Genomic DNA, 13,161 nt, shown 5'->3' with positions numbered 1-13,161 from the left:
AGAAACTTCAGTTGGGGCTGGGTTAATTAGCTTGTCTGACTGACACACCAACAATTTTTAGTGCACTGTTTAAAGATAAGCCAATCCATCACAGATTTTGGTTTAGAAAGAGTACACAGTGAACTCTGGTGCTTCAGGAGCTAGGTTGACAAGCTGGGCAGCAGGGTGGGATGGATGGCTGGAGACAGTAGCTTCATCAGTTCTGCTGGTTCATGGGTTAAAGTGGCCACGTGCTCCCCAGGGACTGTAAGCTCCCCAGATCTGTAGCCACAGCCTTCCCACAAGGCCCTCATCCCTGGCTCGGCAGCTGCTCTCTTCTGGGTATGGGTATAAATAAGAAAATGATGGCCTCATTATCCAGAAAATTTCATTTTTATACCTGGAGCATTTGGTAGAGTTTTATTCCCCTGTTATATAACCGAAGCGGCTTACAGGAGCAGCAACTCAGAGACTTGGCCAAGAACACAATAAAATCATTATAGGTTTATACAACATTTAGAATATCATTACTTTCTTGTAATTCCAGGTGTGCTGGGGTGCGTGTGTGGAAACAGAAGCAGCAAGAACACAGAAAACAAGCTGCTGCTGGTGGACATTTTCCCTGGCATGGCAGTCTGGGAGGGACAGAAGTGGCAGAAACATGGTGCTTCCCTCTTCCTTGGCTGGACAGGACAAGTAGCAAGTGAGTATGAATACTGAGATCAGAAAGGAGGAGAAATCTAAAAAAAAAAAAAAAAAAAAAAAAAAGGTTGTGGCAGAAAGTAATATGCTCCAGAATAGAGTGTAGTGAAACAACTGTAATTTTCAAAACAAAGTAGCATGGAAGAAGTAACCTGAATATTGTTAATACCGCTGCAGGCAATTTATGCAAAAGCAGGTTTCTTCAGTTGCCTTTACACCCTTAGCTATAAAGAAAACCCTCAGAAAGGGCTGAGGGTAAAGTTGGACTTGCTAGCTTGGGGCTCTGCCTGTTAATTGTTGAACTACATCAGATCATAAAAATCTGAAACTTCGTATCTCGCAGCAAGACAGCGTCATGAATACCTAAATTTACCACCTGATTCCTGCAATACCTGGAATTCAGTGCTCAAAGAGAGGACAAATATAGCTGCTATATGAAACCACACAATCTGCTTTGGTGCATTTTGGCAGTTCAGAAAAAGCAGAGTTTTTGGACACAGCCCTCCAACAGCCACTCTATACAGAGAAAAGAAAGCTCACTTTCTTTGAGAAGTCCTCAGAAATCCTGAGCTTGATAGGTCCTGGCACCACTGCACCAAAAAAACCCTAGATCCGGTGCCTCGATGCTGCCAAATTCTGTCCACAAAACCTAGAAATTATGTCATCATAGTAGAAATAACAATCGCTTTCTATGATTCAGCTAAAAAAAAAAAAAAAGCAGCCACCCTGGGATGCCACCAGATCCTGACGGAGCGGTGCAAAGTCTCCGCCGATGTGGCGTGAGCCTCTCGCCGCGCTCACCTCTTCCTCACCTCTGGGCTCCCGCGAAGTTTTGCGGGACTGCTCTGCCATCAGAAAAGGCGCGTGTGTGTGTTGCTTTGCTTTTCGGAGTCAGCGAGGCTAAACTTTTTCATTTTTTAAATCAAATTATGGGGGGGCAGGGGGGGTGGCTCTGCCACACGGGGGGTGTAGGGGACATGGTGTGCCCGCAGCAGGATCCCGGGATCAGCGTGGCGGCACCGCCGCGCATCCGAGTGGCGGTTCCCGGTCCCCCCCCCCACCCCCGGCAGAGGAGCCGAGGGGAGAGCGGAGACTCGCCCCCCGCGTTGGCAGCGGGGCCGGGGCGGGGGGCGCCGGGGCCGGGGCCGGGGCGGGCGGGCGGCGCGGCGATCCGGCGGGGGGCGCGGGGAGCCAATGGGCGGCGGGGATCCGCCGGCGCGGCTCGGGGGCCCCTGGAGGAGGAGGAGAGGAAAAACCACGGGACTGAGCTCTGTCAGTGGCGCTCGCTGCTTCCAAGGGGGAAGTGCCGGGGAATAATTAATGTTTTTATTAAATTTGGAGGGAATTTTTTGCAGCCGATCGCCGCGCGTGGCCTTCAGGTGGGTCTTCCCCGCAACTTTGTCCGCCGCTCCGCAGGATTGCGTGGTGGTGGGCTGCAAAACCGGTCCTGGGGGGAGAAGGTGGCTCGGTGCGTGTGGTGTGTGGGTGTGGGGGGTGGGGTGGGTGCGTGCGTGTGTGTGTGTGTGTGTGTGCGTGTGCGTGGCTGCGGCTGGCGGGCGCTGCCGCCGCCGCCGCTGCCGTGAGGTGCGCGGCGAGCCCCGCCGTTCGCCATTACGAGTTGAGCACACGTTTGCGAGAGTCGGGGCTGCCACTTGCGCGGATCGCCTGGGGGATACGGCGGGGAGTGTAAATAAAACCCTGCCTCTCGCCTTGCTTTCTGCTGCTGCCTGGAAGTGCTTTTGCTCCGTGTTTTCCTGGCAGAAGCGTGTAACCCAGGTGAAGGCAGAGAAGGGAGGGTTGTTTTTATGAATGGGACTCTTTGAGGTTAATTAGCTATGCAAATTCAAGTAGTTCATTCATGATTTTTTTTTTTTTTTTTTTTAAATCTAAAAGCCATCTTGTATTCCCCTCTAGGCTGATTGGAGTCCAGATCCCGAGGAAATCTCCAGATCAAATGCCCAGTAAATAAAAGACTGAGCAAAGACTTGTGGAAGAGCTGCAGAATGGATGGATTTTATGACCAGCAAGTGCCTTACATGGTCACCAATGTGAGTGATCAGTTCAAAGTTGGTGTTTATAAACTTGACTCCGACTTATTTCTGTGGGGGAGTTTTGCAGCCAGAGTATCGGCTTTGTTACTGCTGTAAGGGCGATCCTTCATCTGGGAGCTTTGCCTGCAAGATGAGCCTATCTTCTTAGTTATTTCAATAAAGCATCATGTTCTTTTAAAGACAGTTTTGGGATGATTAAAAAATCATGCATATGATTAGCGGATGAGAGAGGCAAGAGCAGCAACAGCTGCATTCAAAGTTTCTGGCTGCGTTTGCCTGCAATGCTCAGAAGAATGAAGTTGAGGCAAACGTTAACATTTTTTTTTTTTTTTTTTTTCAGGACTGTGCAAACAATGTTATAAGTAACACAGGGAAACAAAGCAGTCTATTATAATCTCATATCTGGGTTCTCCTGCGTAGCTTATGCAGAGGGGATTTATGTTCTATTGTGTAGGTTTGTGTACTTTAGATGCTAAAAATACATGGTTGGTATTGTGTTGCTGCTTGAACACATTATATATGTATCTGTACAAATAGATGTCTACATAAATAGATAGAAATGTGTTGCATTTAGACACAGGAATCTTTTGGAGGATGTTAGGTGCTCAGCAGTATCTTTTGCTAGAAATTGGAGGCTGCAAGCCAATCATTTCCCTGCTTGAAAATGTGAAGAATTCATGCCGGCTTTGAGTATTCTTGATTAAATGGAAAAAAAAAAAAAACCAAAACCCTCAGATTTCTGAAGTAACTGATCTTTCCTGTTTATAGAATCCGCGTGGGAGAAACTGTAATGAGAGACCGACAAATGTCAGGAAAAGAAAATTCATTAACAGAGACCTGGCTCATGATTCAGAAGGTGAGGGCTTGTTCCCCCTGCCCCCCCCCCCCCCCCCCTTACTAATGTAGAGAAGCTTTTTGAGAGCTCTTTATTTATTTATTTTGGAGATAAATATATCAAGATCAATCTGAATAAACAAGACAAGAAAATTGCATTTACTACTGCAAAACAAACTGGCAAAGGCAATAAACTGATAAAGTTGATATTCTTTCCTTGACTTACCCTGTTGCATTTTAGGTGCTGCTGCACATGTGGCACATGGATGTCACGCACTGAGGCCAAGCCTTTGCAGCATCTGACACAAGTCATGGCACCTGGCTTTTTCACCTTCAAGCCTCTTGAGATTCAGGGCTTTCCTTATTCCTTCCATCTTTTAACATCCTTTTCACTGGTGTGTGTTCACTGGTGGTAGCAGGAGCGAGAATGCTGGTGTAGAGACTGTTGGTTTTTACTCTAGCTTTACTGTAGAGCTAGTAGTCAGGCTCCTGGTGTCTGGTAGCCTGTTTCTATTGCTGTGTAACACTGGTAGGGTTAAAAATCCTGGGAAATTTGGTTAAGGAAGTCTAGAGCAGATGACGTTTTGGAGGGCCAAAGATTTGTAACTTAGTCCCATCAGTAGCCACTCACATGATTGTAGCTTGAGAACTGTAGTCTAACAATAGCTGTTAACACTTCTTTAGGTTACAAGGTCAGTATAGATGCTACGCCTACACCCCGTAAGTATGTAAGACATATAGGAAGGTATATAGGGGCCCACAACTTACCTCTATATAAATCTTATCAGGGTAAGCACACATTGATACACTTTTCAAAATCCCTATTTACTTGTTTGGAAAAGTTTATTCTAGGGTAGATCGGAAAGAAAACAACTTTCTGATTTTCAGTTAAATGATTTCCCAACATGAACATGAGGTATCAGTCCACAGGATAAATGAATAGCCTCTGTCATTTAAGTGTATGTAAATAGTTATCTGTCAGCATTCATGAAAGAGGAAGTCTCTCTCAAAATACAGTAAATTAAAAATAAACCATTTGTCAGTTCAAATATCCTACTTAGTCTAGCAAACGGAATTTTCATAACTGAGTTTCTGAGCTTTGCAAGTAAGCTGAATGCTGCTCTGGTTTACACCCATTACGAGCAATTGATTTCAGTGAATTGCAGAAAAAGATAAGCTGCTGCAAAACTCAGTCCATGGAGAAAGTGGTTTCACTTTAAGGAAGTACAGTGAGTACAGCATAGAGGAAATAGTGGTGATTCTCTTGTCATACAAAGTAAAACATAAGGGGAAGTACAAAAGATTTCCCACTTCTGTTTGCTATTGCAGCATCTCAGATCTTTGCTTCAGAATTTTTATATGATAGTTGCGACCCTACTAATAAAAATACCCAGTCATTGCTCAGGCAGAACTCCCGTTGAAGTCCGAGAGAGCTTTATCTGGGGCAGATACTGCAGGAGGAGGCCTGAATTGTATAAGGAGAAATAGTTCACCTGTAAGAAAGATTATAATTTTTAACTTTTCTATGTGTTGCTGAATGAGCCTTTTATACTATAGAGCTTGGTTAAGATTCTGGCTATTGTTTCAAGAATTGATAAAATAATACAGTAAGTACTTCTTTTTTTATTAATAGGTGTAGAAAAATCATTAACTGTAACCCGAAAATACCTACTTTGTCGGTACGTTTGACTGCCAAAATAGAATTCACATACATTTTTCTTCAAGAAAAATATATTTTAAAACATATTTTAATCTTATGAAGAGATTAAAGGTGTGAGCTTTTATCCATGTCTTCATCTTTTTGCAGAACTCTTTCAAGACCTGAGCCAATTACAGGAGACATGGCTTGCAGAAGGTAAGGGAAAAAACTGCTTGTAAAAAGAGGGAAAAACAACTCTGGAGGGGAAAGGAAAAAAAAAAAAAAAGTCCTGAACTTGCTGTCTTAATGTTCAGCCCAATTAATTGAGCTCTAAAAGAGCCACCTCATGTGTCATGCATACATTAGAGCCTCTGATGAGTTTGTCTTTGGGGACTCTGGGGCTGCTCTACCCAGTGTCATCACAAATTACCAGGAGAAATTGCTTCCAGCTCACAATCACATCTGCTTTTGGCAAGAACTAATGCACCAAGACTTCAAGTTCTAAGCCTCTGTTCAGATTTTAATTGCAATTGATCAGGTTTATATTATTGTACCTCGAGAGACTACATACAGCCAGAACTGGGCTTGCTGTTTCCTTTAAAGCAGCACATATAATTATTTGGTGTTCTGGTGGAGTACTTTTCTGATGGCAGAAATTAGTTTCTCTGGGTTCATCGGGACGGGATGCTTCAAGATTTAAGTGCAAGTGTCTTCTTTCCACCTTGTTCACAACACAGAACATTAGGTGTGTATGGAATACTTAAAAAGTACTATTTCTTTTTTTTTTTTTTTTCAGAAACCTTTAAATATTTTGCATGTTTATTTTTATCTTCATATTTGTAGTTGTGAGATTGTGTGCTGGGTGATTAGAAAACTGGCATCGGTCTGTTTTACACCTGCTTGTGCTTTTAAGTATTTCAAATAATCTTGCAGAGCACATTCTACTGAAGAGAGAAGGTTTAAGAACAGTAATGTAGAAATCTGAATTTAGAGTAGCTGTTGAGAGATTCATTTAACAATAACAAAAAATGAGCTGCTGCATTAAGAGAACTTTAACAAAATGCAGGGTAGCTTTCTGCTTGTTGAAGTGTATTTGTTCTCTTCAGCAATATTTTCTGATTTTTTTTCTTTGATATTTACAATACTGTTTATTTCAAGAATAATGATTTTTATGCATTGTCTATTCTTAATATTTCTGGTTGAAATTTTTATGTAAACTTCTGCATCTGAAAGAAACATGGTTTTGATGCAAGTTAACATAATCTCTCCAAATTTATCCTGATTTAAATGAATGTGAGTATTCACATATGTTTAATTTTTATTATGTACTAGGCTATGCACAGTTGTTTATAGAATAGATGTTATGATTTTTTGGGAAAGGAGGAATGTTGAGGTGAACTGCTTGCTGCTGGTTTTCATAGAAAGAGAGAATACTGCTGATGACTACTTGCCTACATACTGATTTTAACAGCTTTATATAGAGTTAGTCAAGTTCTTAACCTATAAGTAAGTTGTTGGGTATTGTTTATTTTGCTGACATTTATATTCGCCTAGCATTATTTTTAGCACGTGGTTATTCTGTATATTATCAGAAAGTCCTCTTTAAATTAATGGATCAGAGGATATATTTTTATGAATTAATATGGTTCTTTCCTAATCATTGAAAACAGGATGTCCTGTACTAAGATCATTTTTTGTAGTATAAGGATCAGATACAACTGTAACTGTCTCCCTGTGGTAATTTTCCTAAGGATCTCTTTATTTTGTATCATCTCATTCATTATAACAAGCCAGAAGTATGTTAAAACACTACTCAAAAGATACTGTTTTTTGATGGAGAGGAGAACTTTTAGTTTGATTTTTCACTGGCATGGATGTTTTTGTTTCTGAAAATGATTACATTTCTTTGATCATAAGTCAGAAGAATACAGGCAGATTCATAATGCATGTGCAGATAATAATGTAAGTTTGAAAAATAATATGGAATGTAAAACTGATTTAATCATTTCTGTAGGTACATAAATTACTGTAATGGCAATTTTTATTCTGGAGGCACTGCTTATTTTAGACTAGAATGAATTGTTTGAAAGCCTTTTTTTCTCTTTAGCTGAGTCTATTTCACTTAATAAATTTAGGTAGGTTTTGAGAGAGAAAGGTGTCTAGTCCTGTGTCACTAGGTTGAGGAACCTTTGTAAAAGCAGATAGCATCATCTGGTAAGTATTTAAAAATGAAAAAAAAAAAGTTGCCTTTTCATGTAGCAGGGGATAATAAAGCTAAATAGCTAAATAATGTTATAATTATATTTTTCCATGGCATATTACAAATCAACATTACAGGTTTTTCAGTGTTCTAGAAATATTTTAAGAAATCTTTGTGCTTCAGGCCACGCCATGGTTTTAGCTGTTCCATAAAACACAAACTTTGCACAGCTTTTCTAAAGGCTAAACTAAAACTGAAATAAAAAGTCAAGATGAGAAAATCAAATATTGAGCTATTAACTTGATCCCAAATTTTTATTAAAAAACCCCACCCAGACCACCTTTTGGTAGTCTTTATAATATACTAGTGTTTGAGGATATTGTAGCTCTGCTCAAATGTCTACATGATTGAGCTTAGCCAGGAAACAGATTTTGAAATTAGGCTTGTTTACCCATTGCTAGATGTGTCCATTTATGTTCTTCTGGACCTTTACAGGCTAGAAGTCTGCCAATTTGGCAGCATCAGTAATGTTTACATATTTCTTTTCATAATGCTCTGGAGCCAGGGAAATGACCATGAAATTTTAAAACATCTTGACCCTTTTTTAAGAAAAGCAGTGGCAGATGACCAGGTTTCTCCCATGAGTTCAGATCCCCACTGGGGAGTAACCAGGTCAAAAATCTACTTACTAGTTAGTAGAAGAAAGTGAGTTGCATTCTATGACACACAAAAAATGCTTGTGGATTTTTTTTGTTTTGCTTTTCCTGAAGCTGTCCTTACTACATTGCATATTTAACCTAGAAATTTTTACAGTTAGTGTCACCTGTGACAAGTTGGTCGTAAACAAGTAAACACAAAAGAAATGTGTTCTTTTCGGATTGAAAATGGTGGAGGCTCACATGTATTAAAGAAGTAATCCAAAATGTAAACAGTTCAGTAACCTCTCTAATATTTTATTACTCCATAATTAACAAGCTGAATACTCCTTACAGAAAGTTACAAATGTATTCCACTAGCTGCATACTAGATTTTTATGGCAATGAGTTTTGCTTCTTACCCTGTGTAGTATTAAATATGTAGGAAAGAATCTAAATTATTTTAATGTAAAACTTACTCTGAATAAGGTTCCCTCATGTCAATTGTTTTGCAGGACAGAAGATAGATTATAACTGTTTCCTGATGCCAGAAATTGAAAGTGGGAAGCCTTTAATAATTGTTTCAACCTTCAGACTTGAAAGGAAATAGTTAAAATTGCCTATTGCTAACCAAGGCAAATATTATTCAGAAATTATCTTTTGTTTTATATTTAAATAACTTGATGGCAACATTTTGTCATGATAATATTATGAAATGACTTTATTGATTCTGTATATTTGGAATCAGATTAGTTTTGGCAGATAGCAATTGTTCGGTGACTTGAAAAAAATGGTTAAAATATTAATCTAATGTTATCTCATCATAGTAGCTGTTACTTCTTATTCTGGAATACAAAGAAGAGAGAGAACAAATTCTTAGTGAGTGAAAGTATCCTTTCCATTGTGAAAGCATTTGGTTTTGGGGGAATAATAGATTAACAAACCCCCCAGATTTTTATTTAAAATTACTCTTTCAGATACTAGTTTCTCCTAGAGTTTGTTAAAGATACGTAAAAGGCATCCCAAGCAAAGACAAATAATGAATTTATGCGCTAGATCTGCTTCTTAGAGCAACAGATAATACGCTTCTCAGATGGTAATAAACTGAAAAATAAAATATAATGTTCTTTGGGCCACTTGAAAAAATACAAAAAGATTAAGTGAACAGTAAGTGATTTGAAATAATAGCTACAGGTAACGGGTTTATGCCTCTACTGCAGCTAAATTGAGTGCATGGCTACTACAAGCTACCAGTATTTACAAACCAGTTCTTGGTATCTGAAAGTAAGTTATTTCTCTCAAATAATTAAAAACCAAATTTGGAATGAACTTTAGGAAAGAAGTTTCTGCCCTCTGTTCTCCTATCATGAAGGATGCACCAGCATCACAGGGATGTCTAAGCTAGTGTTGACTTCTAGTTTATTTCTTAAATGAGGAGGTATGAAAATGAGTAGTTTCTAGTTCTCAAAGGATCATTTTTAATTAAAGATAGTAGTAGATCTTCAAATGCTAGTCTAGTTAAAGTGACTTCTATTAAATCAGTGAAGATGTGTAGCAGCTTACTCTGGCTAACTAGCTTTCTTCTGCCAACAAGTTGTAAAATTTATCCAGTGTAAGGCCAATGATATGTAGCCATATTCAAGAACTATCCACATTTTTATAGGAGCAAAAATAATCAAGAAATGATTATTTAATACCTCCATGGCTGAAACCTGTCTGATGGGGACAGACACTCAAAAGCAGTGAAAAGATTTTCATTTTGGAACTTGTAATACAGGGAATAGCTGCTGCCTTTTTTTTTTTTTTTGAGGGGGGGATTCTAGTGATCTGACAGATTTGGCTTTCAGATACTCATAACTCTTGATCTTAAATACCTGTGCACAAAAAAGGAGAAAAGTTAGATTAGGCAAAATAGGAGGGGAGGGGAGGGAAGGGGTGCTCTTTTTAAAAGAAATCCAAAAGAAATAAACCCACCAGAAATCTACAAGTCTGAAAGTCTGTGTAGTAATAAACTTTTAAATGTTTTTCTTGCTTGCTGGAAAGTAAATGCCTTTTACTCAAAATAATAATTTTCAAAGGCATACGGGGGTTTGTGAACCATGCGGGATGTAGCGAAATGTTAAATGGTAGTGTTCCTTTTAAGCTCACTTTTTTCTCATTTTTAGTATAGCAGGAGATGAAGAGCAGACTCTACAAACCCATCTTCATATTCCTAGGGATTATTCACATAAGGAAGAATTTTGAGATCTGGAGCTAGTTTTGAACTGCATTTAAGTTTACTAGTCAGAGCATCTCACTTTATGTAAAAAGGGTTTTGGGTTATTTTGACAGCAAATCCGGTGCTTATGGGAAATAATATTTTTGACCATCTTGAAATTTGTCACTGTTTTGCCTTCTGAATGCTCCTTTGTTAGAAACAGTTGTTCCCATGCAAAAAAAAAAAAAAAAATCAAAACCACCAAAACACCCGTCCGTCCGTGTCCTGTCCCCCTCATCCCCCCCCCAGCTCTTTCAGGAATACTTAAAATTTATACAGTCTTTCAGATATTCAGAAGTAACAGTGAATCAAAGAAAATTCAGAAGTAACAGTGAATCAAAGAAAATTCAGAAGTAACAGTGAATCAAAGAAAACTCAGTAAACTCTGAAGTCTTATTTTAGCCAAAGCCAAAATACTACTGTTCGTATATAATTCTCTGTCAATTTCAATTTCTTTTGTCATTTTGAATAAATCATTGATATTTTAAAACAAATTGCTCTTAGCTCTAAAAGTGAAGCTTGAGGTCAGAGAACACAGTACCGCAGGAAGTGTTCTGCTACCCAAAATAAAGTTTTAAGTGAAGCGAGGAGGTTTGCAGCTTCTTGTTTTTCTGGGAAGTTTCTGTTTTTTTAACAGGAACACCTTTCCCTGGAGTGCAGCTGAGCTTTTGGAAGCAGTTTGCGATCGGGAGAAGGAAGAGTTAAATTTAAGCCCTTTATAGTTCGCTTAACTTTTCATTTATTAAATACGTTCCTCAGCAGGTCTGTGCTGCATCTTGAGACAAAGCAGTGAAATCAGAGTGTTTATGCCTAAAGTTCAAGTTTACTTTGCTGTAGCTTTCTGGAAGGGTGTGACATGAAAAGCTTGTGGTTGGGGCCACATGGTTCATGCTGGACTGTGTTTTTGTGAATGGAGGCAGAACTCCAGTTCTGACTGCTTGTCTTGAGGAATTGCTTCGGAGATCAGCTGTCTCATTCACTGGCAGAAAGAATGACTCATACATCTTCTGCCTTGTTTGGCTCCAGGTCATTGTTACAGTGGATAGAGCTGGTTTTAATTAAATATTAACTCCTTTTGTCCTGGATGCTTGTTAATGGGGACTTTTTGTTTTTGTTTACTTGCAATGAAAGCAAGCTAACAGGCCCTAGTTTTAAACTTTTTTTTTTTTCCAAATTGCTTTCCCTTTGCAAAATGAGCTGTCAGTTCAGCTTTTCAAAGGCTTTTTAAAGCTCTAAAAACGACAAACAAGTATTAAGTATTTTTGTGCTGTGACTGTTTGCTTTTGGCAAACATTTAAACTCAGTAGGTAGTGAAACTGTAAAATCTAAACTGATAACATCCTCAAGATCATCATTGACATTTCTGTACACTTCCCAAATCCTCTTGAGACATTATAGCTATAATCAGAAGAAAAAGAAAACTTTTGGTAATAATCTAGACTGAGCTGGATAGCTTAGGCTGCAGATGTTGTCTACTTCAGGAGTTTGCGACTTGATGGCTCTGAATGTGGAATGAACTAATGTAGCTGCTTCTGCTATTAGCAGTAAAAGCCACGTGCTTAATATCCTTCAAAACCTTTTATTAGTCTTTTGGAATATACTTGCCTTCTCAAACCCCCATAATTAAGTAGCTCAGGGAAATATTCTCATTCAGGTAGATGATAATTTCAGATATCTTTTTCAATTTTCCTCTGAATTGCAAAGTAAAAAGAAATAGTTTTGGTGATTTATGCATTGTGTCTTGTGTTGAGTATGTTAACAGAAGACCAATGAAGATTTTATGGCAGCCTTGCTAAATTGCAATATTTGTGAATAAAAGAAAAGAGGAAATGAATGGCATACGTGTATAAATGTGCAGACAGTTGCAACACTGCAAGTTACATTTTCTTTTTGGACATTCAGGTTGAAGTGTCTTTACCTGTCTTTTTAATTTGCTACAAAGTCTGCTTGTAATTATCCAAACTCAAGGTACGAAAGTCCTCTTCCCTTTGAGTAAATGGGATGATGTATCCCAACTCCCAACTGTATGCCCTCTCACAGCAAGATGCTAGCGGAAGAAGTCTGTGTATTGTGCTGATGATGGTTGCTTGCATTTCTGCAGTATGATCATGTGCCAATCTCAGTTCTGCTAGCTTAAAAATAATATCAGATTAAACAAAGGAATAATTTAAGTTCTCATTTCCAACAGTTAGTGGGTCCTTTTAATTTTTTGGTATAGGCTTGTGAGCTCATTTCTAAGGTACTGATGCTATTAAAATTAGATTCCAGTAGGAAATGTATGCTTCTGGGTTAAACATTTTGGATGTTGTTATTTGTTTCATTTACATTTGGCAGGGTTTTAAACACTTCTTAACTTGCTGTATTCCTTTTCCTACAGAGGCTTTTAAGGCTATGTCAATATTGTATTTAAAATACATTTTGACAGCGTAGTCTTCACCTATTTCTAGAGTAGTGATGAAGTGATGCACCTTGATCTCTACTAAATATGCCTTCATAATTTTGGGGGATCCATGAATGAAGTATCTTTTCTTGTTTACTCCAGACCAAATCACGGGTAATGACAGTATCTCTAAAGTAATATACTGGTTTTCAGTGACAATTCAACCAGATGTATTTTTTTTTCTTACTCTTTGGCTGGAAAAAGAAGGACCTCATTTACTGATATATACATATATTTCTACAACAGATTTGTTCTGGAGTAAGTCAAATTAAACTGATAAAACCAGAATAAAGCATCAGTAAAGCAGTCTGGTGTGCAGAGTACACTCTAGAAAGTTATATAAGATTGCGTCCCAGTTCTGCAATCACTAAATGTAGCCTCCCAATTTCAACAGGACGGTTTTTGTTTTCTTTTAGCATTTTTC

The 13,161-nt window shown here is 38.7% G+C and overlaps 1 protein-coding gene across 4 annotated transcripts in view; it reads left to right on the top strand.

Moving 5' to 3' along the window:
• Positions 1 to 1,406: 1,406 nt before the first annotated feature.
• The window catches only part of ETV1 (ETS variant transcription factor 1), a 68,719-nt gene continuing 56,964 nt past the window's right edge, over positions 1,407 to 13,161 (top strand). Inside the window, exons 1-4 of one of the 4 annotated variants that reach the window (XM_075492907.1) lie at positions 1,407 to 1,541; positions 2,596 to 2,729; positions 3,501 to 3,588; positions 5,374 to 5,421. In XM_075492907.1, coding sequence (XP_075349022.1) covers positions 2,685 to 2,729; positions 3,501 to 3,588; positions 5,374 to 5,421 — 181 coding nt within the window. In that variant the 5' untranslated portion in view covers positions 1,407 to 1,541; positions 2,596 to 2,684. Of the gene's footprint in view, positions 1,542 to 1,910; positions 2,061 to 2,265; positions 2,458 to 2,595; positions 2,730 to 3,500; positions 3,589 to 5,373; positions 5,422 to 5,674; positions 5,951 to 13,161 lie in introns of those variants that run through there. The other 3 variants (XM_075492905.1, XM_075492906.1, XM_075492908.1) reach the window with 3 other exon arrangements.

Source organism: Mycteria americana, chromosome 2 (genome assembly GCF_035582795.1).
Source record: "Mycteria americana isolate JAX WOST 10 ecotype Jacksonville Zoo and Gardens chromosome 2, USCA_MyAme_1.0, whole genome shotgun sequence".
Classification (NCBI taxonomy): domain Eukaryota; kingdom Metazoa; phylum Chordata; class Aves; order Ciconiiformes; family Ciconiidae; genus Mycteria; species Mycteria americana.
Note: the sequence above shows the minus strand (reverse complement) of the source record. Positions and strands in the feature narration are given on the sequence as shown.